At 51.3% G+C, this 26021-nt stretch overlaps 1 protein-coding gene across 33 annotated transcripts in view; it reads left to right on the forward strand.

Annotated features, from left to right (window-relative positions):
* CACNA1S (calcium voltage-gated channel subunit alpha1 S) overlaps positions 1 to 26021 on the forward strand; it is a 147558-nt gene that overhangs the window by 96910 nt on the left and 24627 nt on the right. For 11 of the 33 annotated variants that reach the window (XR_008735376.1, XR_008735377.1, XR_008735375.1 and 8 more), the window contains exons 1-18: positions 5150 to 5325; positions 10092 to 10197; positions 14709 to 14848; positions 15427 to 15560; positions 16153 to 16305; positions 16588 to 16793; positions 17401 to 17504; positions 19282 to 19430; positions 20445 to 20526; positions 21043 to 21203; positions 21917 to 22142; positions 22724 to 22931; positions 23261 to 23381; positions 23854 to 23968; positions 24094 to 24187; positions 24962 to 25031; positions 25278 to 25410; positions 25682 to 25811. Coding sequence is in view for 30 of the 33 variants with exons in the window: in XM_055728132.1 (XP_055584107.1) it covers positions 5165 to 5325; positions 10092 to 10197; positions 14709 to 14848; positions 15427 to 15560; positions 16153 to 16305; positions 16588 to 16793; positions 17401 to 17504; positions 19282 to 19430; positions 20445 to 20526; positions 21043 to 21203; positions 21917 to 22142; positions 22724 to 22931; positions 23261 to 23381; positions 23854 to 23968; positions 24094 to 24187; positions 24962 to 25031; positions 25278 to 25410; positions 25682 to 25811 (2493 nt within the window). In the remaining 3 variants the exon portion in view is untranslated. Of the gene's footprint in view, positions 1 to 3131; positions 3284 to 3352; positions 4608 to 5149; positions 5326 to 10091; positions 10198 to 14708; positions 14849 to 15426; positions 15561 to 16152; positions 16306 to 16587; positions 16794 to 17400; positions 17505 to 19281; positions 19431 to 20444; positions 20527 to 21042; positions 21204 to 21916; positions 22143 to 22723; positions 22932 to 23260; positions 23382 to 23853; positions 23969 to 24093; positions 24188 to 24961; positions 25032 to 25277; positions 25411 to 25681; positions 25812 to 26021 lie in introns of those variants that run through there. The other 22 variants (XM_055728109.1, XM_055728110.1, XM_055728112.1 and 19 more) reach the window with 13 other exon arrangements.

Here is a 26021-nt window from a genome sequence, read left to right on the forward strand (position 1 = left end):
ACAACACAGAGATGCTTCAGCTGTTGCTGAGCAGCGCTTGCACGGCATCTAGGCCTCTTCTGCTCCTCACACTGCCCTGCCAGTGAGCAGGCTGGGGGTGCACAAGCAGTTGAGAGGGGACACAGCTGGGACAGCTGACCCCAAGTGACCCAAGGGATATTCCATACCATACAATGCCATGCTCAGCAATAAAAGCTTGGGGAAGAAGGAAGGGGGTTGTTTGGAGTGATGGCATTTGCCTTCCTAGGTAACCATTATGTGTGATGCTTTCCTGGAGGCGGCTAAACATGTTCCCACTGATGGGAAGTATTTTGCTTTGCTTGTAAGCACAGCTTTTGCTTTACCTATTAAACTGTCTTTATCGCAACCCATGAATTTTTCCATTTTTACCTTCTGATTCTCTCCTTCATCCCACTGTGAGGGGAGCGAGCAAGTGCCTTAGCAGCCTAGTGAGGATAAACCACAACACCTATGGAAGTTAACTACAGCCTTTGATCCATGATATCTGGAATATCAAACTAGGGATTGCTGGATTGTCTGTGGCACACACATGCCGCAACCTTGCGGGGTTGGTGAAGTAGGTACTGGCATCCTCCAGGAATTGTCTTTGGCCTTTGGCCACTTTCTTATTGGCTCATTACTCTAAAGGCATTCTAGACTTTCCAGGCGTGCTTGGCTAGCCAGTTGGTCCTCCTCCTGGGAGCAGGAATAAAAGGCTGGCGTTGAAGGCAGTCCTGACAGACAAGACAGCTCAAGTCGCTTTGGCACGTCCTTGCTATGGACTGCATTATGAGAGAGGCAATGCTGCTCTTTGGCTTTCTTCTTTTCTTCCTTGTCCTGGCTCTGCCAGGCACCCAGGGAAAAGTCATCCGCTGATGTGACTTGGTGAAGACCCTTATGGCACTCCAGTTTTGAGGGCTCCCTGAGCAAAACTGTAGCTGACTGTGAGTATAACGAGTTCCCATTGCACCCCTTTGCCTATACCACCTTTGTCCCTCTCAGCTTCTTTGTAATCTTCCAGCAGTACTGGTCTGTCCCCCCGTTCCTTTGACTTGGTCATCTCTCTTCCTCATCCCCTTCCTTGACCTTTTCTATTGTTTACACAGCAAATACCAGTCCAAAAGTTTATTCTTCCAAGCATTTATCCACCCATTTCTCAGACTTACTATATCATCAGTTTAGTTAGTTCTCCAGCTCTTCATTCATCCTTGATCCCTTCATCTCTTTCCTCTTATTTACCCTGAGCATACCTGGCTGTTCCTCCTTTGGGTGCTCTCTTCCTCCTGCAGGGATCTGCCTGGTGAAACTTGACTGGCCAGTAACAAATCATCTACATATTGTACAAGTTTTTCAAATTTTCTCCTTGTCAGCAAGGAATGTGATCCTTGCTCAGCCCATTGTCATGAAACACTTTAGTGTTGTAACTGCTTTCCAGTGCATTACAGGTTGAGTTTCATCCATTTACTTGCATAATTCTGTCTCAAGATTGTGTTGTCCTGACTAACAGCTTACCAACGTTTAGGGGTTCTCTCTTTTTGTCTCTGTCTTTTTCCTCTCGTTCTCCTTCACTCTCTTCCTTATCTTCCCTCAGTCTTTTGTTCTTTGTTAACTCAGTGTAGAAAATACAAAAATTAATGAATGGTATATAAAACCTGCATAATTGCAGTTGCCTTAGAACTAGGACACAGTCACTGACTGAGGTGAGTGGTACAGTTGGCAGACAGAGAGAGACAACTACGCTAAAACATGACCTTGCTTTTTAAATTTATGCGAGCATCTGCTCCTGGCTGGTGTGAGAAATAGGACACCAAAATGTATGACATCTGGCCTGGCTAAATATGGCTTTTTTTATCATCCTTTGAGGCATCAGAGCAAACACAGTCTAGGAAAGATGCAGGCAGCATCTCTGTGAGGAAATAATGGGTTGGAAAGCCAATTAGGAACGGGAAATGTTTTACTATTGAAGCCACGAGTCCTTTTTCCAAATGAAGGCTGAATCCAGAAATGGTGTACAAATGGAAGGTGACAATACTGAAACCACATTTGTTTCTTCATATGCTTTGTTCTGCTACTTGGTAAGCAGTGACTGCTTTTAGGTTTAAGCAATAAACAGATGCTTTACATCTTGTCTTACGTGAATTTTATAAACTAACTGTGAAAGGTGTGTTTGGTAAAATGGCTGAACCTAAAAAAAAAAAAAAAAATATGCTCAAAGTGACCTTGCCAGAAGATCCTCTTCCCAATTACAGGGCAGACAGTGGCTCTTTCCCCTCCCACGACCCAGGAGGTTCTGTTATCTCATTAAGTAACTCAAGGCAGAGCAGTTTTATGTGCTGATTTGAGTCACATGAGTCCATGAGGTTTTTGAGAAAAAAAGAAACTTGAGACAAAGCCTTACCTTGCCATTGTCTTCAGTGTAGGTACTGTTCACCAGTTTGGGAATCTGAACAAACCTTATCTAGGGTTCTGGCTTATGGGTTCAAGCCACACCATCTCACGAGCTCCCATGGTTCCTCCAGGAGCCACCTGTGCCCGTGGCATCGGGAGGCGCTGACCCGCGTCACAGAGGTGGCCGGCAGCGCGGCTCCCGCCCGGCAGCTCTCCAGGGATGTATCGGCCCGGCTGCGGAGGTGGGGTTGAACCTCAGGACCGCTGTGGCCGCCGAGGGGAGAGCCTGGGCCAGGGACAGCTGCGGTCCGGCCGCCCTGGCGGCTCCAGGCTCCTCGCCCCAGCCCGGATGCCGACACGGGAGGAGCCGCAGTGGGGATCCAGCTCCGGCTGAAGGTTCCCGTGGGACATTGCACCCTTCGCAGGGACCGAGGTGGGCTCGGAGGGGGACGGGCCTCTCGCTGCCATCTGGCTGTGTCTGTCCAGCTCAGGCAACCCTGAGGCACAGCAGGGCAAGGTCCTGCGGGGGTCGGCAGCGAAGTGGAGAGGTGCCTGGGCTGGAGAAAGGAGCTTTCGGGAGGAATGTGAACACACATCTGTGTGTGCTGGGAGGTGCGAAGTGTTCACTGCCACGGGGCGTTTCTGTCCTTCACAGCAGCAGGAGAAGCCCACCGGGGGTGGCAGGCCTCCATCATGGGCCCACTGCCTTGGGGTTCCTTCCTTAAGTCGTGTCTTTGGTGGAGCAGGAGGTGAACATGAAGGCCCATGAAGTGTGCGGGGAAGATGGGGATGGTTGTGAAAATGTTTCACAAGGAAGGAGTGTCTCCCTGCCCAGCAGGCAGGAACATCTCCATGGAGCAGAGCACTGCAGCGTGTTTTGTTGAAGCCATGTGAGGTTGGTGGTTGCCAGCACAGCTCTGTGCGAAATACAGAGCACAGCAAGGCGGTGAGTGGTTGCCAGCAGCTGCACACGGAGTCTGTGAGCAAAAGGGTGTAGAAGATCAGAGAGCCCTTGAGTGTCCCCTCCACAGGCCCCTGCCTGCACCAGGCTGTGCCCTCCCGGCTCACTCACGCTGCTTTCTTCCTCTGAGGCTTTTCCAGGGTGAGTCAAAGGGCAGATGTTTCTTCTCAGGCTCGTGGCCAGATGGGCCCCACATTCATGCTGTCCCTGGGACAGGTTCTCCTGCACAGCCAGCAGCAGAAATGCAGCTCCTGGCTTTCACTAGAGTTTAGAGGGAAAAACAAGGACTAAATAATGAGAAATGGGAACATGCATGGATGGCCCTGACTCACACGGAGACAGGGCTGGAGCCCTCAGCAGGAGTTATTTGACTCTTGATTTTCACAAAATGCAGCAGTGGTGTAGGAGGGGGCAGGTTACTAATTTAGCCCCTTTACAATTGAGGCCCCCCTCCTCCAAAGTACATCAAAACTGGCTGGAGCAGCTGCAGGAGTTGCTCTCCCAAGCTGTCTCCCGGCTGTGGGCAGGGAGTGATTAGTTCCCTTGGCCCTGCTGCCTTGCAACACAGCCTGCTGCATAGCTGCAAAGTCATTCCCTCCACAGTGGAAATGACCCTGCAAAGCAAAGGAGAGGAAGCTTTCAGCAAGGCAGTGTGGTGCAGTGGGTAGAGCAGCTCCCTGCGATGCATGTGGTTGACTGGGGCACAGCTGGTCAGTCATGTTAGACTGTAACATCTCTGTAAGACATTTGCCATGGGACGTAACTGTAAGTAATAAGATCGCTGCAATTATTTTGCTGACTCAGTCCATGAAAACCCCAAGAGCAACACTTCCTGGTGCCTCAGTTTTCCCTGCTGTGAAGAGGTGCTGATATCCTGCCTCTCTCCCTGCCTGCCTTCTAGCTCAGAAGTTACCATAAGTGTCCATACCATTCATCCAGTTGGGCTTTCTCAAGCCCAGCTGGACTTGCCAGGACACAATCCAGCCTAGGCTTGTGGGGGTTCCTGCATCCCCAGGCATCCTCCATACCCTGGAGGCAGGACTGGGGAGGTGAGGCTGAGCAAGGGGTTGAGTGATCAATGCCAGCCAAGGGCTTCCTCCGTCCCTCCAGAAAAGCAAGCAAGAGCACGTTTTGGACTCGCCATGATTCCTTGGAGCTCTGAGGCTGGTGTCAAAGTCCCTGTCAGTGAGATGGACCCAAGCCCAGAGGCCCTGCAGCCCCAGGATCACAGGGTCTAGGGCTCAACCAAGAAGTAAAGGTGAAATCCTGCAGAGAGGGGACTGAGCAGTTTGTGGGGTACCCTTCTTTGGGAACCAGCCAGAGTCCAGTTCTCCATCTCACCCTGAGTAATACGATTCAGCAAATGGGGCTGTGTGCTTTGCCCCAGGTAGCCCAGCTTCCCAGTTCAGGCAAGGAGGCCTGGGGAGCTGGGGAGAGAGCTGACCTGGGACAAAGGACTTTTCTTTCAGAGACAGCGTGCCCCGGGCTGGGGCCTGCTCCCCCCAGCCCAGGTCAGTGGCATGTGAAGCACTCGCCCCGCTCCCAATGTGCTGGGCAAAGAAGCAACAGCTGCAGGGGCCCTTTTGCTGCCTCAGGAGCTGTGACAGCACCCGGGAGCCAGGCAGAAATCTAAATTTAAACTCATGCTTTGTGTGTTTGTACACGCGAGTGCAAGCTCCAGCCCCCACTCCCCCACCACCTCCCCCAGTGCGCAGAGGAGACAGACTCCACGAGAAGGGAGATCCAGAGGAGCTCCAGCTGGTTGGGACCTGGGAAAGGGGGGCTCAGCTGTGGGGCAGGAGGGGGAGAAACACCATGGAGCCTGCTTCTCCCCAGGATGACGTGAAGAGGAGGCAACAGAAGGAGAAGTCCAAGAAGCCGGTGCCACCAGCAGCCCCTCGGCCAGCCAGGGCTCTGTTTTGCTTAACCCTGCAAAACCCACTGCGGAAGGCATGTATCAGCATTGTAGAGTGGAAGTATCCTTCTGGTTGTGTGGGCTTGGGAGCTCATGTGTTTGTGCCTGTGAGCAGGGGTGCTGGGGAGTTGTGCTGGGGAGCAGGACCCCATCGGCTGCAGACAGGATTGCTGTCAGTCCACTTTAGGCCTGTGCTGGCTGTCTCATTGGGTCTGTAAAATGCAGCGAGGCACTCGGGGAGCCCTGGTAGGATGCACTGGCAAAGGCAACAGCTGTGCAAACTGGGGCATGAACAGCCTTGTGGGGGAAGCTGGGGCTGAGAAGCAGGTCAGGCCACAGGGACCTTTGGTAGTGTGGTGCAGGGGCAGCCTGGGTCGCAGGGGTCTTGTGGGAGTGAATACCTTTTGTGCTGGCAGGAACTGTGCTGGGGGGAAAAAGGGAACAGCCCGCTGGGAGGGAAGAGGACTTGGCGTGTGAGGAGGGGGCACAGTGCCCATCCTGGGGTGGGGATGGGACCAGGCAGAGGAGGAGGGGGGACGGGAGCTGAGGATCAAGCTGAATACAACAGGTTTCCCCAGGGGAGAAGTTTTGGGGGTGCGTAGTGAGATCATGGGAGCTGCTTGGGACTGCTCTTTGTGTGTGTCACTGCTTGCCTGATCCGGCAGCTGCTCCCTGCCCTGGTGGTGGGATCTGGCCAGCATCTCCCAGATCCTTGCCAACACCGTTGTCCTCTCAGCGCCCTCTTTGCATCTCTCCCTGGCACTGCTGTCACAGGTGAAGGCTTTTGTGAGTTTTACTGTTCAGATGGACAGTATCCCTCTGTGCCTCTGGCTTAATTTAGGGATGGGGTTTGGGTGGTTGCTCTTTGAGTGGCTATCTTTTCACTGGGGTGTTAGAAACACTAAAATGTCATGTTTCTGCCACTCTTCCAGGAACTATTTTAGGCCATTAGATAATGCTTTGTTCCCCTGTATTTTATAGAAAGGAAGAGAATGGGAGATGAAACATTTCAGTCTGCATTCAGCAAAACATTTGGGCTCAAGTGAAAATGATGGAATTTTGGGACGTTTCCAGCAAATCCAGTTTTTCCACCCCAACTTTTCTCATTTCAGTTGCTGACCCTATCTGCATGTTCCTGACCTTGGCAGGATTATCCCATCCCTGGCCAGGCTTTGCTGCTGTTGGAGGTGGCTTGGTTGCCTTAGGCTGGCTGTGTTGCTTTACATGTAGTGCTGCAGGGACACAAAAACTGTGCTCCTGCACTGCCAGACATGCCATCTTGTTCAAAGCCCAGGGTGCCTGTTTGCAGGCTCTCAGGGCATGCTCACACCTCTGGTAGTGTTGTGCTCGACATGGATTTAAAGCTCTTGTTCCTTCACTGCAAAGGTGCTCTGTGTCCTTCAAGGAGAGGGAGCAGAGCTAAAATTGGGAAATTCTTTGTTTCTGCTTCTCTGGCATGAGGAGAGGACTGGGTTATTCTATAAGCACATGGAAAGGAACTTTGACTGTCTTAAATAGGCACTGAGTATGGAAGAAACTTGTGCATACACCCTAGTAGCAGGGGAAGAGCTTTAAATAGGACTTATGTCTTCCAGCATGCTCACACACATTCCTTCTCCTGGGCCAATGCATGCCAGAGAGAGTGCATAGCACAGTGGGGGTCTTTCCCACATCAGTACCCTGGAAAGGGAGTGTGGAGGGGAGAGGTGAGTGTCTCATCAGGAAGGTTGCAGGTGCAGGTGGTTCTGACCTGTGCAGGACAAATGATCCAGGGCATTGGGTTTCTCCGGAGACTCTCTTGTGCCTGGCTGTATTTATACTCAAATGGACCTGGCTGCCCTCATTCAGGGATCAGGGTTTGCAAGGCATGACAGGGTCGCTCGAGTTCCTGTGGGTTGTTATGGTCTTCAGGGCCAGGCAAGCTTCCAAGAGGAGATTAGCTGTGACCATGTTCTGTGGGGGATACCTGGCATCCGGGTTCAGTATGGTAGTACACATTCCTGTTCCCTGGGCCTATCTCTGCTGTATAGCTTCTAATAATAATAATAGCACAAAGCTGAGCTGCAGGAGTGAGACAGGGTCTTTTCCAGGCAGTTGGAGAGTGGTGAGTATCACTGTGCTCAACCTAGGGTAGATGAAAGTCAGGCTGGCTTGAGGCAGAGGGGGCTTTATGCTAAATTTTCTCACATCTCAAAACCATGTTCATTAGAAAAGGAAATCTGGGTACTCTGCAAATTGCTGGGTATTGTGTGCTCAACATCTAGCCCAGCAAGTTGATGGTTGTTGGAACATGTCTAGGTTTGTGGTGTCACTCCAGTATTCCAGGTCATTATGCAGCCAGGAGGACTTCAAGGCAGATGGGTGAGGAGTCTGGGGACCCTGGAGGACCACAGAGTTGCAAGGCACTAAGGGCCTAATTCCTGCTGCAAGGCAGACGTTGGGACTCTTGAATGCTGTGTGGCAGGAGGCTGCTGTAGAGAAAGAAGTGAGATTGCAGGACAAGGAGATGAGGAGAACGTTGAGGCTCTGGCTCAGTGGCAAGAGGCAGAGACACTGTGCCCAGTGACACTACATGTCTCTCTTTTGGTTCAGTCTCTCCCACTGCATTTCTACCTAATAACAGTGCCAGACTCAGACTCTCAAGCAGCAAGCTGATTCTGGCTCCAGTTACAGGATAGGTCACCCTTCAAGGAGGGCTGCTGCTCATCTCACCCTGTCGGAGCAGGCAGGAAAGCCTCTAACCCCTGGACTCTGCCCCGTTAGCTGGAACACAGAGGGAAACAGCTTTCCCAGCTGACTTTATTTTTTGAAGTGTCATCAAGTTGATGGATAGAAAGGTCCAGAAAAGGCAAAATAACCCATCATGAGTAGAGGACATAACTGACAGCACTTAGCCAGCTCAGCAGGCCAGTATGGGGAGAATGCTCCCTAGGTGCTCCTTGCCCCGTGGTTCTGGATTGGATAGTGGTATGGCTACCACAGCCCAAGGCAGGCCTCATCTTAATTATCTGGAAAGCTGAGCTAATTAGTTGATTAACTAATGCATAGGGAAGCATCAATATGGCTTCAGGGCTTCTCGGCTGGGGTACTGAGTTTTGAGGGCTGTGCTGAGCTTTGTAGTGGCATGAATCTGTGTAGCTGAGCTGTAGGTATTCCCACAGAGCATGTTCCTGGGAGCTGTTTTCCTTTGGAAGGTTTACACAAAGCGAGATAGGGATGCTGTGAAGTTGTCTTGTACTGGGACCTCTGTACCTGCTGGATGAGATTTACTGGTTTGCCCGGGATGGCAGGTTGGAAGTTACAGGTGGGGATGGGGATGAGAGATCTCAAAACAGTTTCAGACCACTGGCTGTGGTCTGAAGTGATATTGTCTGGTAGGACAATGGAGAGAAGAGGCTGGAGGATAGTGTGCTATTTACATCACTATTCATTGATTTACACTGTGTGTGGGTCTGGCCCAGTAGGCAGCTGGACCATTTTCATTTCCTCCATCTGCTTTTAGTTTCAGTGGCTTCCAGGGGTACAGGCAAGGCAAATAGATCAGGGGCAACTGAGATATACTTGTCAAGAAACATCATTAACCAGGGAACTCTGAGATTAGGATTGTGACCAAAAATGTTTCTTGAAGGTTTTCGTGTCATGCTGTTCCCAGCTGCCTTCTGGCAGCACAAGGCCACTAGATAAGTGAAAAAGACCGCTTTGCTTTTAGGTATGTGCATAGCTGCATGGTGTGGTGGCCACGCACAAGCACGTGAGATCTGCAGCAGGACCTGGATGTGACCAGCATAGGGGCAGTAAAAGATGATGGCTGTCATCTTCTGATCAGATATCTGCTGCACTCTCAGGGTATCACAGGGTGCCAGGTTTGGACCAGCATGCTGTCCCTGGGGTGAGAGCCTGGCTGTGGATGAGGTCCTGAAGCCAGAGCTTGGGGCTTCAGGAATGTGATAGCTGAAGCTTGACCATGAGGTTTTAGGGGCCCAGCAGTGCAGTGACAGCAGCAGGAGCCTGGGAGTGACCAAGTGCCTGTCCTAGGGCCTTTGGGGGAAAGAGCAAGTCACCCCATTTGCTCAGAGATGTCATAGAGCACAAACAGCACAATTCTGCCTTCTAGGAAGTGGGATGGAGCTCAGGCTGAGCACTCTGGTTACTCCCAGCCCATGGCACTCCTGGGGACAGTCATAGGACCACTGCCTGTGTTGGGGCACTGAGGCTATAGGACACCCAGCGATGTTAGTATCTGGATATTCTGCTAGAAGAGCCCCTGGCTGAACTGTCGTGCCCCTAGATACCTTCTAGTCAGGGGAACGCGACCCACCTGAGATCTGCTGCTCAACAGCATCTCCCTCATGGATGCTGAATACAGAGGGAACCAGGGCCAGCACACTCCAAAGGGTGATGCTTTGGTTAAGTGCCTACATTGTGCAAGAAGGTCCTGACTCTTCAGGATTGTTCACTGAAGAATGAGGAGGGGAAACTACCAGCTCTCCAATCCACTCATTATTCCTCCTCTGCAACCTTATAATTTTTGCTCCCTCCCCATGTGTCCCATGCCAAAGCTGTCCCTCTCCAGCATCCATGTGCTGTGTCCAGGCCCCGTGTCTCCTCCTGGCACATTCCCTCCCTCTCTGGGGACCCAAGAAGTGGTCAGCAACTGAGAATGTGCAGAGGATGGTCTGACTGCTCTGTCTGGTACTCTGCCCCGGTGGGAGGTAGTTTCCCCATAGCCAGTGGGGTTTCCCCACGCATACCCAGGCAGGACAGGGCAGGGGCAGGGCTGTACCTGCTTTTTCGTTCCCATCTCTACTCCTTAACGCTTCCTCTCAGACCCTTCGAGATCATCATCCTCCTGACCATCTTTGCCAACTGTGTTGCACTGGCCATCTACCTGCCGATGCCCGAGGATGACACCAATGTTGCCAACTCCAGCCTGGTAAGGCACAGCCCTTCCCACTGTCCTGCTGGACAGCCGGGTGCTCGGCTTTGAGGGTTCCGCAGGGTGGGTCGCTCAGTGTGGCATGGCGTGGGTGCAAGATGGTAATACCTGTAGTGAGGGCATCTGCTGATGCCCTGTGGGGTGCAGTCAGGCATTGTCAGTCCAGCAAGAGATGCAAAGCCATAGGGAGGCAGAGTGGTGGAGAAACCGCTATAAAATGGATTTTTCAGAGGGTCTGAAACCAACCCTAGGTTGAGATCAAAGGCAGCAGATTGGTGTGTGAAGTACACAGGAAGGAAGAATTGATGCCAAAAAGAGAACAAATTCCCTCATGTTTTTATCATGATACTTCCAAAAGGAAACATCCTGTTCCAGAAAGGCTCAAATGTTTTGTTTCAGCATTTTTTGAATAAATTTTTTTGACCTTTCATTTCAAAGTTGTATTTTAATTTTGGTACTTCTTATTTAAGAGAGAAAATAACCTTCTCTGTTAAGCAGAGAGGTTGCTTCTTTCCAATCAGTTATTCTTTTTTTTTCCTAGTCACCATTTTGCCTGGAATAAGATGTTTTGGTGTGACCCAAATCAATAGTTTGCACTATCTTTAGTTTCCCCACCCTTTTCCCCTCCTCAGATCCCCTTTGTGGTTCAATCCACATTGATTTCCATTGACAGTCTGACTTTGGTGACTGAATCAAAGCATCTAAATACACCCTTTATAAATTAAATGTTCTCTTCTGTCAAGTATAAATGAAATTTCTTCGATTTATATTTACTGTGTATTAGATGACTTATGTTATATCCTATTGTGGGATTTTTCAGCCTGTTGCCATGCCAACAGCCCTCTGTATCAGGAGCCTGGCAGCCCCAGGCTTCTGTTCTTTCATCCCCACTCTCCATGTCCCTTTGTCATCATGTTCTGGTGGCTTTGTGGGAGCAATCCCAGCTAAGAGTTAAGCCACAGCCCCATCACCTTGGGTGTCAGGCTGTGCTCTGCACAGGGCCTGCAGATAGTGCAGTAAAGGCTTGTTGGAGGTGCTTCTACCTGCAGCAGAGAGATGCTGTCACTTTTTTAATTGCCTCTCTTCGTTGCCCAGTCCTCTCTGGAGAGGATTTAGTTTATATAAAGACCTTTAAAATTGTTGAGGAGGCAAAATGTGTGAGGGGAAACTGAGTCAGAGCATTGAGGACATTGCCCCGTGTTATTTGTGAAGGCAGGATCGAGGCTTGCTCTTAACAGAGCTCACCACTAACATCTGTGCAGGACCTTCTCCAGCCCAAGCTTCCTTCAGAGAAGCCTCCTGCATCCCGGGCACTTAATGCCAGGAAAGCCACTCTGCTCTAAAGCGGAGGGTCTCCAACAAGGAGAGTCTCTGGAAGGAGGATCTCCTGAGAGACCTCTGCTGCCACTTTCTTTCTGCAAGGTTGGAAAACCTGGAGAGAGCCACACTTGTGACTGTCTTTCCAGGACGACCAGGGGAAGATTTGCACACAAAGTTTACACTAGATTTAGAATCTGTTTCATGAAAGCTTTGTAACCAGAACTCTTTTTGGGGGGTGAAAAATGTATATTTAATAACCTGTAAATCTTCTATGAATCCATTTTGCCTTATCCTGAAAGAAATACAGTTGTTTAATTTCAACATATTTTGTTACTATTATTTTTAGATTAGATTTCTTCTGATTCAGATGATGTTTTTTGTGATGCTCTTTTTGTATAATTTTGTCTAATTCTAATGAAATCAAAGTATTTTCTCTGACCCTGATAAAATGATTTTGACTTTTCAACTTGATCAAAAATTCACAGCATTTATTTTCACTTTGACTTGAATTTCCAAAATTGTCAATGAGCTCCAAATCATGCTTTCTTTCACTAGAAGCCTTGCTCCAGGAGCAAACAAGTTCAGAAATGTGTTTAGCAAGGCAGGTTGTTCAAGGGGATTCACCCAAGAAAATACAGATGTCTGCTTGTAAGCTGGCTGCCTGGACTCCATTTATGGTCAATGGACAAATAAAGGCAAATTTAGAGTAGAGTTTGTTTCCTAGGACAGTTGGCTTCCTCCTGCAGTTCTGGTGGGTGGAGTTTGACATGCTGCACACACTGAAGTACCTATTTTTCCCCACTAATGGGAAACAAGTGTGATGCTTAGAAGGAGGCCCCCCTTTCAGAGCACCCAAAAGCAGCTGGGCTTGAGTCCCGTATGCTTTGTAAGCATATCAGGTAGAACATGGGGCCTGGGGGGGGTTAGTGTCAGAGCTGGAGCTTTAGCTGTACAGAAGCCACTCTTAATAACACAGGTAGTGGTCTGTGTGTAGGCACCCTGTTAGTATCACAGATAATGGCTTTATGTTTAGGTAGAATGGATGTTCAATATAAAGGAGTATGCTTCTGAAAATCCCACCGTTCTGTGTTGCATTGGGTTGTATCCCACCAAAAGGCTATACCACCTCAGACCACTGGCGAAGATGCTTGTGAGATGTCTTTGTAGTCAGGAGCCTGGCTTCTCTTGCTCTGCTAACATCAGCACTTGCCCACAGTTTACAGCCAGATAAGCCAGGGGAACTGGACCCACAGCTGTAGGACAGGTGATGGGGGAGCCCCACAGCCAGCACTGATGGATCACTGCATAGAACCTTCATATTGGTCTTGTTAAGACTTTTCCTTGTACTAGGGGGGGTTACACCAGCAGGGCAGATCCAGCTCCATGTATGTGGCTGGATTTGCAAAGCACAACAATGAGCTGGTACTGTAAGGAAATCTGTACTTAGTGCCTCTTCCAGGATGGGTGGAACGTAGCCAGGTCGCAGAGGGCTGTCTGCTCGCTCTCTCTTGGCCCAGGTTTGAATGCTGCTGCTCACTGGCTGTACGTGGTGGGTAAACAGCACTGGAACTGGCCAAAGCACTGTTCATCTGGTTTGGGCTTCTCAAAGGGACCTCCAAAGAATAGCAAGTACCTTTTTATTCTGGGCAAGGGGTTTTTAGAGGGAGATCCCTGCTAGCCAGAGACCCTGATTCTGTCCTGCTGGATGAAGCGGGGCAGGAAGGGGTGGCATGCTGAGCCACCACACACCACTCCCTGGCCTGCAGCATGATCCCTTGCATCCCTTCATTGGTGCTACCAGGACCATGCCAGAGGCTATGGGGACCTGTTCTTAACAAACTGTGCCAGCAAAGCCACCACTTCCCAACTCAACAGCCAAAGGTGCCTGGCCCAGGGCACTGCACATGTCTGGTTCTCCTCCCTGCTGCCTCTGGTTCTCCTCCCTGCTGCCTCACCATCCCATTCTCCCATAACCTTCCTCTCACAGGCAACACTGATGTCTTCTCCTCATCCTCTCCAGCTGAGGGCTTGCTGGGTTTGTCCTGGAGACACCACACAGTCACCATGGGAGAAGGCAGCCTGCATTGTGGCTTGCTTTGTGCCCTGGGCTCCCAGGGAAGTGAGGCCTTGGGGTCACGTCTTCCTGACAGAGTGAACTGCTAGAAACTGGCCTGGGGGCTTTGCTGGGCAGAAGCATTGCACTCACTCCCAGGTGGGACCTGGCACCCTACTGCAGGGGCTCAGCACAGCCCTGCAGCTGCAGGGCCCAGAATAGCTCATCTTTCCCCGGAGTGTGGCCAAAGGCTGCCTGTGCCCATCTGGTTCTGCCTGTCACTGTGAGCACTGTCCTTGCTGCTGATGGCTCCTTCCAGACTGGGATTAAAATCCCTCTGAAGCAGCCAAGTGGATGGGGCTATTTATATTTCTGGTTTTCCATGGCCCCTCTCCTCCATCTGCAACCCATGAAGGGCAAGGAGCATCCCTGCTTGGACTCTGCATGGAATTGCACCCAGGAAGGCAGAAACATTCCTCTGAGACTAAACTGGGAATGGGTCTCCACCGGCGAAGCCTGCAGTGCTGCGAACACACCTTCCTTCCACAGTCCCTCTGGCTTACGCTCTGGCAAAATGCTGTCCATTTCAGAAACCAGGGCTAGGCCTCAGACAGAAGCATTGCTTGCTCAAATTACCATGTCCAAAAGTGTCCCTGTATGACTGTCACCCATGCAAGTGACAGTTCCTTGTTGGATCTGAGGGCAGCAATGGTAAGACCAGAGACCTAAGCAATGTGATTATTGGTGTTATCAGGGCTCTGTCTTCAAGGTTTTAGCTAAGGCAACTCAATGCCACTCACCTACACCTCTTATCAGTGACAGAACCCCCCTAGTCTGTCCCCAAAAGCCTGTCCTTGCAATCCCAGACATGTAAACACAACTATCGCGAGGATAATTTCAGGTACAGAAGGACTGCAGAGCCACACCAGCAGCCAGTGGTGTGGTGGGGAATCTCGCCTGCTGCAAATGGAGGAGAAATGGGGGAGCCTGGTGTGCGTGGGAGATCACAGATGGGTTGGCAGCATGGGCTGATCCAGAAACATGCAGGGGGCAGCCGTACATGGTGGTGATACCAATGGAGGTGACAGTCTGCTTTAATGGAGCATCCTCTCCTGCTTGCCTTTCCAATCCCCAGGAGAAGATTGAGTACGCCTTCCTGATCTTCTTTGCCATTGAGGCAATGCTCAAGATAATTGCCTATGGGTTTCTTTTCCATACGGATGCCTATCTCCGAAACGGCTGGAATGTGCTCGACTTCTCCATCGTGTCTTTAGGGTAATGCAAGGAGGGGAAGCTGCTGGTGCTCAGCCTGTGCCAGGCCTGGTCCATAGCCCATCAGCTACATCATCTTTTCTAGTGACTGCAGTGGGTTTGGGGGCAACTGGTAGGCTCAGTTAATGGCCTTCTCCCATGGGCCCCTTTTTCATGCCCTGACATCCCCTGGGTTCGTCTCTAACTCCTGTTTCTTCCTTTTCTGACTCCTTCATGCCTCTTTGGTCTACTTGCCCTGGAGAGTGGGAATGATGTGGGGTCCTCTGGGGTTTGGCACACAAGGAGAGGGTCCACTGGGCATCAGGGGGTGGGAGGGCCCCCAGCTGCTCTGCAGTGTGAGTAGCATCCAGTGGAGGGGTGCCCAGCCACAACTGTGCCCAGGAATTGGACTTAGCCAAGAGCTGTTCCCTGGATCAGGCTGAGTGTGGCTGGCAGAGCCCCATCCCTCACTTTCCTGCCTTCAGAGCTCTGAATCCTTAGCACAGATTTCTTGGTCTCCATCCTCATGCCTTTCTCTTTGTCCTTGTCCTTCCTTCTGCTTCTCCCCCTCCCTTCCCTGCTCTGTGCCCTGGCTCTTTCAGGCTTATCACCATGACCCTGGAGCAGGTCAATGCGAAGCAGGGAGGGACTTCAGGAGGAAAAGGCGGCTTTGACGTGAAGGCCCTGCGAGCGTTTCGTGTGCTGAGACCCCTGCGCCTGGTGTCCGGAGTGCCAAGTGGGTGCTGGGTGCCCTGCCAGCATGAAGGGCTGGCTGGGGGATTGAACCCCTGTACCTAGCCAGGGTGGGGGTGCCATGGGGCAGGTTTCTTGTTGCTGCTGGATCAAGCCCAGCCCCGAGGTGGGTGTAGAAGAGCCACAGGTTCTTGCTCATCCCTACAGCTTGCAGTTGTCAACAGTGGGGGGCTGCAGGCCAGAACACATATAGCTCCCTCCATGGCTGAGTCTCAGCACCTTTGAGTGGCCAGTGTGAAAGGGGCCAGGACTACACTAGTTTCACAGGGTAGGGATCTCCTTCTCCCATAACTCATGTGAATACAACAAGGATGAGAGCAACAGAAAAAATGGAGAAGCGTGAAGCAGCCTCCAGCACTGCCTGGTGCCTGGCTCTGCTGTGGTCTTCCATATGCTTGCATAGTGGTTACAGAAAGAATTTCTCGCTTCAGAGATTTCAGTCCCAACCCACCTGTGCCCCTCTTCGCTTGGCACAGGGCATTTCAGAGGCTACTTGTCAGAGGGGCTGGCAGGAATGCAAGGTGCACCCAAAGCTGTTTAGGAAGTTGCTGACCTCTTCTTTCTCCTTGGTGCAGGCCTTCAGGTTGTCCTGAACTCCATCATCAAGGCCATGGTGCCCCTGCTGCACATTGCCTTGCTGGTCCTCTTCATGATCATCATCTATGCCATCGTCGGGCAAGAGCTTTTCAAGGGCAAGATGCACAAGACCTGCTACTACCTTGGGACAGGTGGGACTGGGCAGCGGGTTGATATAGCAAAGATGTCTCTGTGTGGCTGCAGTGGGGACCACACACAGATTCTGTGGGTAGCAGGCTGGTCTTGCCAGCATCAGGGCTGGGAGTGTGGCAGGACCAAAGGATGTTTGGTATAGCACATAGCTTGGTGACGGGACATGGTGTGAGGAGCTGGTGAAAGGGGCCCCCTTGGAAAACTTAATAGGAGGCTGGGAGGTGCTGGGACAAGCTCTACTTGGCATAACCTGCTGCTCATACCATGACTTTCCCCCTCAGATGTGATTGCCACGGTGGCATCAGAGAAGCCAGCTCCATGCACCAGCTCTGGCCATGGGCGACACTGCACCATCAATGGCACTGAGTGCCGAAGTGGCTGGCCGGGGCCCAACAATGGCATCACTCACTTCGATAACTTTGGCTTTGCCATGCTGACTGTCTATCAGTGCATCACCATGGAGGGCTGGACCGAAGTCCTCTACTGGGTAGGCTCCAGCAGCTGGGGCTTGGTGCCCAGCTCAGCAGAGGTGACTGCTGGTCCTGCCTCAGAGCAGGGAATTCCCTCCAGGACACAGGACCCCACAGCAGGACTAGGTCTCTCAGCCAATGAAAGACATCCTGCCCCTACCAAGGGGTAGTGTACTGTGATGCACATCCCGTAATGCACCAGGCATGTCTTCTGCATGTCTGCAGGCACTGCCCAAGCTGTCCTGCCCAAGCTGTCCTTGCTCTCCAGACAGAAGGGTGCTCCAGCTCCCACCTTTGTGAAGGGGTACAGTCCAGGCACATCAACAGCTGGCTGGTGGATACTTCTCCAGCAAAACCCCGTGTTTTGCAGTCCTTGGGACTTGCTGAGGCTTAGGCATGGGGCCGATGTTTAAATCTGCTCCCCAAATGCTTGTGTCTGGCTTCACCTCCACTAAAACCAGATGCAGTCATAAGGAGCCAGGACTCAGAGTCAGGTTTATCTGCTACCATCCCAAGCACTCACTTTAGAGGGGACAAAGCTCCCAGAGGCTCTTGAGGGTGCCCTAAGGGGTGACAGACAGTAAACTGTGTTCAGAATGCTTCATCTGCCTCTCTCCTTGCCAGGTAAATGATGCCATTGGGAATGAATGGCCCTGGATCTACTTTGTCAGCCTTATCTTGCTAGGCTCCTTCTTCGTTCTCAACCTGGTGCTAGGGGTGCTCAGTGGGTAAGTCCCACTCTGTCCTTTCTCTTTGCTAGCAGATCAGTGAGTGTGATCAGAATGTGGACATTGGCTGGTTTTGACTATACAAGAAGAAATCCTGGAAGTTTCTGTTCCTTTCCTCCCATTCTTCTTCCCTTTTTTTGCATTTTTTTTACTTAGAAACCCTGCACCTTGAGTTACTTTTTGTGTTACTGTCCATGACCACCTGAGGTTTTGGCTCCACACCTAACACAGAAATATTTTCCCTGTAGCACAAGCAGCTGTTTTCAAACACAGCCATGGAGCACATTATTAGGTGTTTGCAGTGTGGTCTGCCAGCACTTGGACTCAGAAAAAGCTGAGCAGGGAGCTCAAAGCAGCAGTCCTTACCCCACGGCTGTGGATCGAGACATCATTCTCACCAGTACCCACAGTGCTGCTTTCCTGTTGTAAGACACGATTTCCTTATGGCCAGCCTAAGGAAAACTCTTTGATATGAATGCAAGGGATCCAAGAGAATTAATGTTAGTCTAATTAATGCTTCAGCAGTCTCATCCAAATACAATAGCGAGCTATCATCGCTCTGGTTGCAATGATCGTAACATTTCTGTGCCAAATGACTCAGTGCTAATTTCCATAGTAGTATAGTTAAAGCTGATACACAGAAAATATCTCTGGTGTGATGCTCAACCTACTATGCATTGCTGCACTGAGGTGCCAGCATCCCGATTTTGTTGCTGGGAAGTGTGCATTGTCCTGGGAAGTGAAGGGGGGCTTTTCTCCTCAGATCTGTGTAGGCTCAGGGTCTTTTTTGTATGTTTCAATCCTGTGTGTGCAAGTGGGATATACTCATCATCTCTATTAGTTCACAGGGTTAGTTATACCCTAATTACTTGGATTTGTTGGTCCTCTTATGTGGCAATAACCATACAACTGCACAAGGTTATAACAAATCAGGTATTAATATAATTAAAACAAGCTCAAAACGATGGACCGCAGGCACCTGACCTGTGCATGAAGTTGGTCAAAACAGCAGGACAAGCAGGACAAAACAGCCATCTGATCCTAGACTAAGTTGCAGGCACAGCAAACTATTCTGAACTATTTTGGCAAATTTAGCTAGATCTGCTTGAGATCAGCAAAAGCCAGACAAGTCCTGATGAGTCCTGAGGCTTAGTATGTCTAATTATTGTTATAGTGTCTTGGTCCTATTACTAACACATGGCAACACCAGACTGGCTGGGCAGAAGATCTACAGTCCTACCAGATACCAGGAGAGAAAATAAATTAATTAAAAAACAATGAGAAGAGTGGGACCCTATGCATTGGCAGACCTGTCTTTTCCATGTTACCATGAAAAGTGTCCTGTTTACTTGCCATGTGATGAGCTCACCTTCTGCACATGGAAAACTTGCAGCAGCTTTCTGTCCCCCCCAATGGGTGAGACCTCACTTGCTCTAATCCTTAGCAGCTCTGGAGAATTCCCACAGCCTCCAACATCTCAATTAGTTGGCCTGTCCAGCCACATCATCCTGCAGCAAGGAGCTCCCAAAGAGCAGCTAGTGGTGGGGAAGAAACCCTGTGCCATCAGGCATCAGGTGATGTTCCCCCATATTCTTGCATCACGGAACAGGGCCAAGAAAGAGGAAAGTCACTAGAGCAATCCAGTGGTAGCACTAGGTGGTAAAGTATTTCAGGCTTCTACCCTTCTGCAAGGACTAGCCTGGCACAGGGCTGTGGTACCTGACCTCCATATGCCATCCCCCTCCTGACTCTCACTCTGCTGCTTGCCTTATCCCAGAGAGTTCACAAAAGAGCGTGAGAAGGCCAAGTCACGGGGCACGTTTCAGAAGTTGCGGGAGAAGCAGCAACTGGAGGAGGATCTGAAGGGCTACATGGACTGGATCACCCACGCTGAGGTCATGGACGGTGACCGGGCCAGAGGAGAAGGTACCAGAAGGGTCAAAGACCCTTAGCATGCGGGTTGTGTTTCTAACGCTAACCCAGAGAGGCAGGGTAGAAACCTTTGAAGAAATCACAGGCTCATTTTGCTTGAAAACCTATGAAACAAAATGCTTTGACTTCTGCAGAGTGGTTTCCTTTTTGTTTTCTTTTTTTTTCTTTCCTGAATCATTTTATTGAATCTCACCCAAACTAGCAATAACTTGGCCCTCATACTAAATCTCCACCTCAACCACTGTATTTAATACTTGCAGACTACTAGCAAGCCCTAGGTCTCCTTTGGCAAAATGTACTTGAAATGGCCAGGAGAAGCCAAGAGGGGCATTTGTCTTTTGGTGTGCAGGGGCAGAGTGCAGGGTTACTAGCTCAAACACTAACAGGTGCATGACTTTCTTGCCATTGCTTGACAATTTTAAGGATTAGAAGTGGCTCAGGGAAGAAGGTGAATATACAAGCATCTAGCCAAAGGCTCAGCAAGGCCTGGGGAGCTCTGCCACTGATTTGCTATATCTGCTAAGTGAAATAATTTTTCACCCTGCCTAGTGAAATAACTTTTGATGCCTCAAGATGAGCAATATATGTGTGCAGAGAGCCTTGGGAAACAGCGGGAAAGACAAAATGCCTTTTCCACACCTGTGACCAGTGCTCTTACAAACCCCTTGTTGTTCAGCATTTGCTCAGATCACAACTGACCCCAGTTTTCTCCATGCTGGGAGTGTCCTGCACTGAGGGAGCCTATGTACACCCTGCTGTTTCTTCAGGCTGCCTCTCTGGGTTGCTGCTGCTCTTGCTGCAGGACAGGTGTTCCTGGTGCCTCCTACTTGGTTTGCACTTGACATTCAAAACCTTCTGTGCGAACTCACTGCTGTCTCCCCGGGACAGCATTTCTTGATTTCACATCTGATGGGGAAGCTCTTTGTGCTGTGCTCCTAGGAGAGGTTCCCTCCGATATGTTCTTCCCAAGGGCTCCAAGGAAAGCCTGGGATGTCATTCCCTCCTTAGGTATGATGGCATCAGACGAAGGAGGGTCAGAGACAGAGAGCTTGTATGAAATTGAGGGCATGAACAAGTGGATTCTCTACTTGTAAGTATTCACTGGTTGAACCATCTGCTGCTCTGCACAGTCTCTCGCTTGCTGTCCTGGCTGGGCCAGGCTTTCTTGTCACGCACTGGTTTCTGGGGGAGAGCCAGGGGCTGTGTGCTCAGGAGATGATGCAAACATTGTGGACAGCAAACAGGGAATTTTGCTCTGGTACTGACAAAAAGCCACTTCAAGGTGAACAGCCTCTTCACTTTAGGACCAGTATCAGAGCATATCATGGCCTATCAGCATGTCTTGGGGTTTAGAACCTGTGGCTGTAGCCATCAATCAGCGGTCACTGTAGGCCAAAAAGGAGCGGGAGGTGTTTGTGTGAATGGACTGCAATTTCTGAGTGAATGCATCAAGTACCAGGGGCAGGGTTATGTTCCTCAGACATTTTCAGGGAAGGCCCCTGGAGAAAGAAGCGGGAGTGGCTTTGCTCTGCAGCCTGCAGGCACAGCCCTGGGCCAAGCAGGACCTGGCTGGCCAGCCCTGCTGACCCATTGGCTGTCTCTCCAGCCGTCAGTGGAGGCGTTGGAACCGAATGTTTCGCAGGAAGTGCAGGGATGTGGTGAAGTCCAGGTTCTTCTACTGGCTTGTCATCCTTCTGGTGGCACTGAACACCCTCTCCATCGCCTCTGAGCACCACTTCCAGCCAGAATGGCTGACACATGTGCAAGGTGAGCAAAGAGTCTAAAGGAGAAGGAGAGCCTGGGACACTCTGCTGCGCTGGAGGCATGCTTGAATTCTTACTGTGCATGCACAGCCACGCTGGCATGGCACAGGGGCTGTTAGACACATGCAGACTTGCTCATGCACACAAACACAGACTGCACACAAGTGTGTATACATCCCCACTGCATAGTCACACAATTGCACGTTGAACATCCGTGGTGCATATGCCTATACATGCACAGTGTATATATTCTTAGGGACATGGGTTTGCATGGTGAACACACACAAAGTGTATACATTTACACCTGTATGTGCATAGTACACGCAAACACACATTGCATACACTTGCACAGCACAGCCATACACATTTATGAGTAGTCACACTACCTGCACCCACACACATGGAAATACACACAGACACATGGAATACAGCTGTGCCACAGGTACATAGCTCAGCCACACGTATACACACACATGCATACCCCAGTACACATGCATGCACTGCGTGGATTCACATGCACGGTACAGCCACTCTCTCACATACAAGCACACAGTTGCACATCACCCTTCTCATTTTCCTCTCCTGTGTGCTCTCTGGAAAACAGCCTTTGCTGCAGCTCAGGGCCTAGTGGGCAGAGAGTGGCTCTCCTTCCCTTCCTACTGTGCCATGCTGAGATTAAGAGGTTCATGCTCTGATGGGCTGGATCTCCCACCCCAGATAATGCCAACCGGGTGCTGCTAGCACTCTTTGTGGCTGAGATGCTGCTGAAGATGTACGCGTTGGGCTTACGCCAGTACTTCATGTCCCTCTTCAACCGTTTTGACTGCTTCGTGGTGTGTGCGGGGATCTTGGAGACCATCCTAGTGGAGCTTAACACCTTGTCACCCCTGGGCATCTCTGTGCTGCGTTGCATCCGGCTCCTCCGCATCTTCAAGATCACCAGGTTGGAGAGGGAGCCCTGTGGGTGCCAGCAGCTGGCAGTCCCCAGGCATCACTGGCTTTGTCCATGGGGAGGGCTGCAGGCTGAGCAGAGCTGGTAGTTCCTGGATGGAGGAAGCTGGGGGGTGAGGGGGCGGGTCATACAGTCATTTCTGTCTCCCAGATATGGTCTGGGAGCGGTAAGGAGGACAGGGCAGTGTTTGGTTTGTTGGAAGTCTCCTGAAATCCCTCTCTTGCTCTGGGTTCTGGGGTATTGTAACTGGGGGTGCTGTGGGGCAGGACTCCTGTCTTCATTTTCTGGCACCAGCCCACTGTATGTTCATCCCCCTTCCCCACCCTGCCTGCTGGTTCTCTGTGCAGGCAGCAGGGTGTCTTACCTGTCACAACATACCGGGAGCTTCATTTCCACCTACTGGGGCCTGGCTGGAGCAGTCCTGTTGCCCAGCCTGTGAGTGGTGCTGGTTCAGAACCCCCCTTGCTGGGCTGCTGGCACATACCCTTGGGCAGGGTGGTCTGTTCCCTGTGCCTACCTGGTCCTGCCCACAGTCCTCACCTCCCGCACACTCCTGTCTTTCCTCTCCCCAGGTACTGGACATCCCTGAGCAACCTGGTAGCTTCCCTGCTGAACTCAGTCCGCTCCATTGCCTCTCTGCTCCTCCTCCTCTTCCTCTTCATCATTGTCTTTGCACTGCTGGGCATGCAGCTCTTTGGGGGCAAGTTTGACTTTGAGGACATGGAAGTGCGGCGCAGCACATTTGACAACTTTCCCCAGGCCCTCATCAGTGTCTTCCAGGTATGGGGCTGTGGGAAGTGCAGCAGGAGGCTGGAGGACAGGGTGCTGGGAGTCCTGCCTGGGCTGTGGGTCTCCAGGCAAGAGCTGGGGCTCAGAGGGAGGTGGGTTTGTGGGGGGTGATGTGGCTCTGAAGGAGGAGCACAGGAATGGAATTGGAGTCACTAGCAGTAGTGCAAGTTCAACACTGAGTAGGGAGGTGGCGTTTGGCCATGGGGCTTTAGGGGCTGTGAGAGTTTGGGTCCGGAGCCAGGAGGGAAGGATCAAGCTGTGGGGTTCTGCTGTGCTCTGCTGGGGAGGCTCTTGAGTCCCTTTTTCTTCTTCACTCTCAGATCCTGACCGGGGAGGACTGGAATTCAATCATGTACGATGGGATCATGGCCTACGGGGGTCCTTCCTTTCCGGGCATGCTGGTCTGCATCTACTTCATCATCCTCTTTGTTTGTGGGAACTGTATCCTCTGCCTGTGAAGCCAGGCCCAGGCTCCCTGTAACCCAGGCCCATAGCATCAGCTACACAGGACTGTGAAGCGGTGAAAGGTGGGGCTTCCTTAAGGTTTTCAGTGCTTGCCTTTAGCTTTTCAGTTCTAAACAATGAGGGAACAAACCCAGGCTTCAGGGCTTACACTGGTGGTGGCTGGGGTCTGGAATCTGGAGGAAAGCACATCACGAGGCAGGTTTGGATTCAGCCATCATTCAATGCAGTAACAAGACTGAGCTGGACCAACTGAACTAAGGCATAGAGGGCAGCCAGCCCAGAGCTCAGTACTCACAAATATGGGTGCAGGGTTAGGGATCACCAGCCAGGGTTATCTCAAGGGCTTATCTCCAGGAAGGTTTCTCAAGGCACCCTGGAGACCGTGGACAGCTCTGGCCACATCCTCCAAATAGGAACCAAGTTCATGTCCTTAGTGCCATCCCTCCAGATATCCTCCTCAATGTCTTCCTGGCCATTGCAGTTGATAACCTAGCTGAGGCTGAGAGCCTGACCTTAGCCCAGAAGGCCAAAGCAGAGGAACGCAAGCGGCGGAAGATGTCAAGGTGAGTGCTGCAGTCCCTGGCAGTGGAAGCTCCCAAACCAGGTGCTTTGGTACGAGGGGACAAAATGGCATTGCCTATGTCCCTGCTCAGAGTTCAGTTCCTGCTCTCTCCTTCTCTCTGCTCAGAGGTTACCCAGAGAAGTCTGAAGATGAGAAGCAGATGATGGCAAAGAAGCTTGAGCAGAAAGCAAAGGCAGAAGGGATTCCCACAACAGCCAAGGTCAGTGCTGGTGGGGCTGGGCCTTTGGGAGCCCCTGGTGAGGGACCTGGCTCATCCTCCTACCAGCCAGGGCTGACAAAGGCTTGGAGCCAGGCTGGGTCTGGACTCTTCTGGGCCAGAATCACTCCTTGCCGTAGCATCCTCTGGTGATGGGGGCACTCTGGGCCTGGGCAGGACATGTTGCCTGGTGAAACAAGTCTGTTACTGGGGTTTCTTTTCCTCTAATTCATTACCTTGGTCACAGCCACTTTTCAGTGGTTGAGATGGGCTGATGCACACCAGATGGAGGGGAGCAGAGCAGGTCAGCAGCATCCCAGACCTCCTTTATGTCCATGCCACACCTGCGTATGCAAAATCCACTATTCAGTTGTGTTGACTGCGTGTTGAGCTGCCTTTTATAAGCATCTGGCCAGCAGCTACTTCCCTATCCACTTTCCAGAGATGCCTCATGGGAACTCACTCAGGAGTCACCCCATGTCTTATTCTACCCATGGTATAGGTGCACGGCCCCAGGCTCTTGCCCAGCACACAGTCCCCTGTCTCATCCTCTTGGTATTGCTCTTTGCTCAGATTGCAGCATCCTCGAGGTGTTTCTCCTCACCCTACTCCATCCTGGGCCAGGACTCCATGTGCTCGGTCCTGTATGGGTCAAATGCAGAGACACTGCTTGCCCCACATGACTTCCAAGATTATAGGTTTTGGCCAACATACAACATTTGGCAGCAATACTAGCACACACAGCTGCATGTCCTCTCTGTCTTTCCTTTGTTTCAGTTAAAAGTGGATGAATTTGAATCCAATGTCAATGAGATCAAAGACCCCTACCCTTCTGCAGATTTCCCAGGTAAGACTTGTCTGTAGCAGAGCAGCAGGAAAGCTGGGGAGGCACTGCAGAGGGACAGTGCCAGAACCCTGGCTATGTGAGGAACAAAGGATGGGGTGACCCTCCACCAGCCTTGGGGTACTGAGGTCCTTCTGAGGCACAGATGCCAAATCAGAATTACAGGAGCAGAGGATTGTCAGTAAGGTCACATTCCCTCTCCCTCTCTGAGTGATTCTTTCCTTTTCCCTCCTCGTGGCCACCCTGCAGGTGACGATGAGGAAGATGAGCCTGAAATCCCCCTGAGTCCTCGGCCACGTCCCCTCGCAGAGCTACAGCTGAAAGAGAAGGCTGTGCCCATGCCTGAAGCCAGCTCCTTCTTCATCTTCAGCCCAACTAACAAGTAGGCACTGACCCTTCTCCTTGCCTTGTGGAGCCAGGCCTGGCCTAGGTACCTCTGGATGGGGTCCTACTTGTGTGTAACAACCAGACCTGAAGGGAGCCAGCTCACTGGAAAAATTCTTCTCTGTGGAAGGTCTGGCACAGACATCCCATTATGCCTAGGGCCTTCCTGTGTTCAGTGTTTAGCTGTAACCCTCTTCCAGGCTGCCACAGCCCTATCTGATGTCCCTCTGGCCCCTCACAGCATCTCATGCTGTTTCTGTCCCTGGCAGGTTTCGGATGCTGTGCCACAGGATTGTCAATGCCACCTGGTTCACCAACTTCATTCTGCTCTTCATTCTGCTCAGCAGCATCTCACTGGCAGCTGAGGACCCCATCCGGGCTGAGTCCTTCCGCAATCAGGTGCCTGTGTAGCTGTGAAGGGTTGGGATGGGTAGGGAGACCTCATGGAGGCCCCCAGCTCCCCACTAAGCAGAGACCTGCATGCCAGATGTCATGCCTGGGCAGGTATCGGTGATTTCATCCCTGCCTCTGGGAGGAGAGGCTGGTTGTGTTTTCCATTCAGGACACAGCTGGGACAAGTTTTTACTGCTCCATGTCTCAGTTTACTTC

The sequence above is a fragment of the Falco cherrug genome, chromosome 16, assembly GCF_023634085.1.
Source record: "Falco cherrug isolate bFalChe1 chromosome 16, bFalChe1.pri, whole genome shotgun sequence".
NCBI classification, from domain to species: Eukaryota; Metazoa; Chordata; class Aves; order Falconiformes; family Falconidae; genus Falco; species Falco cherrug.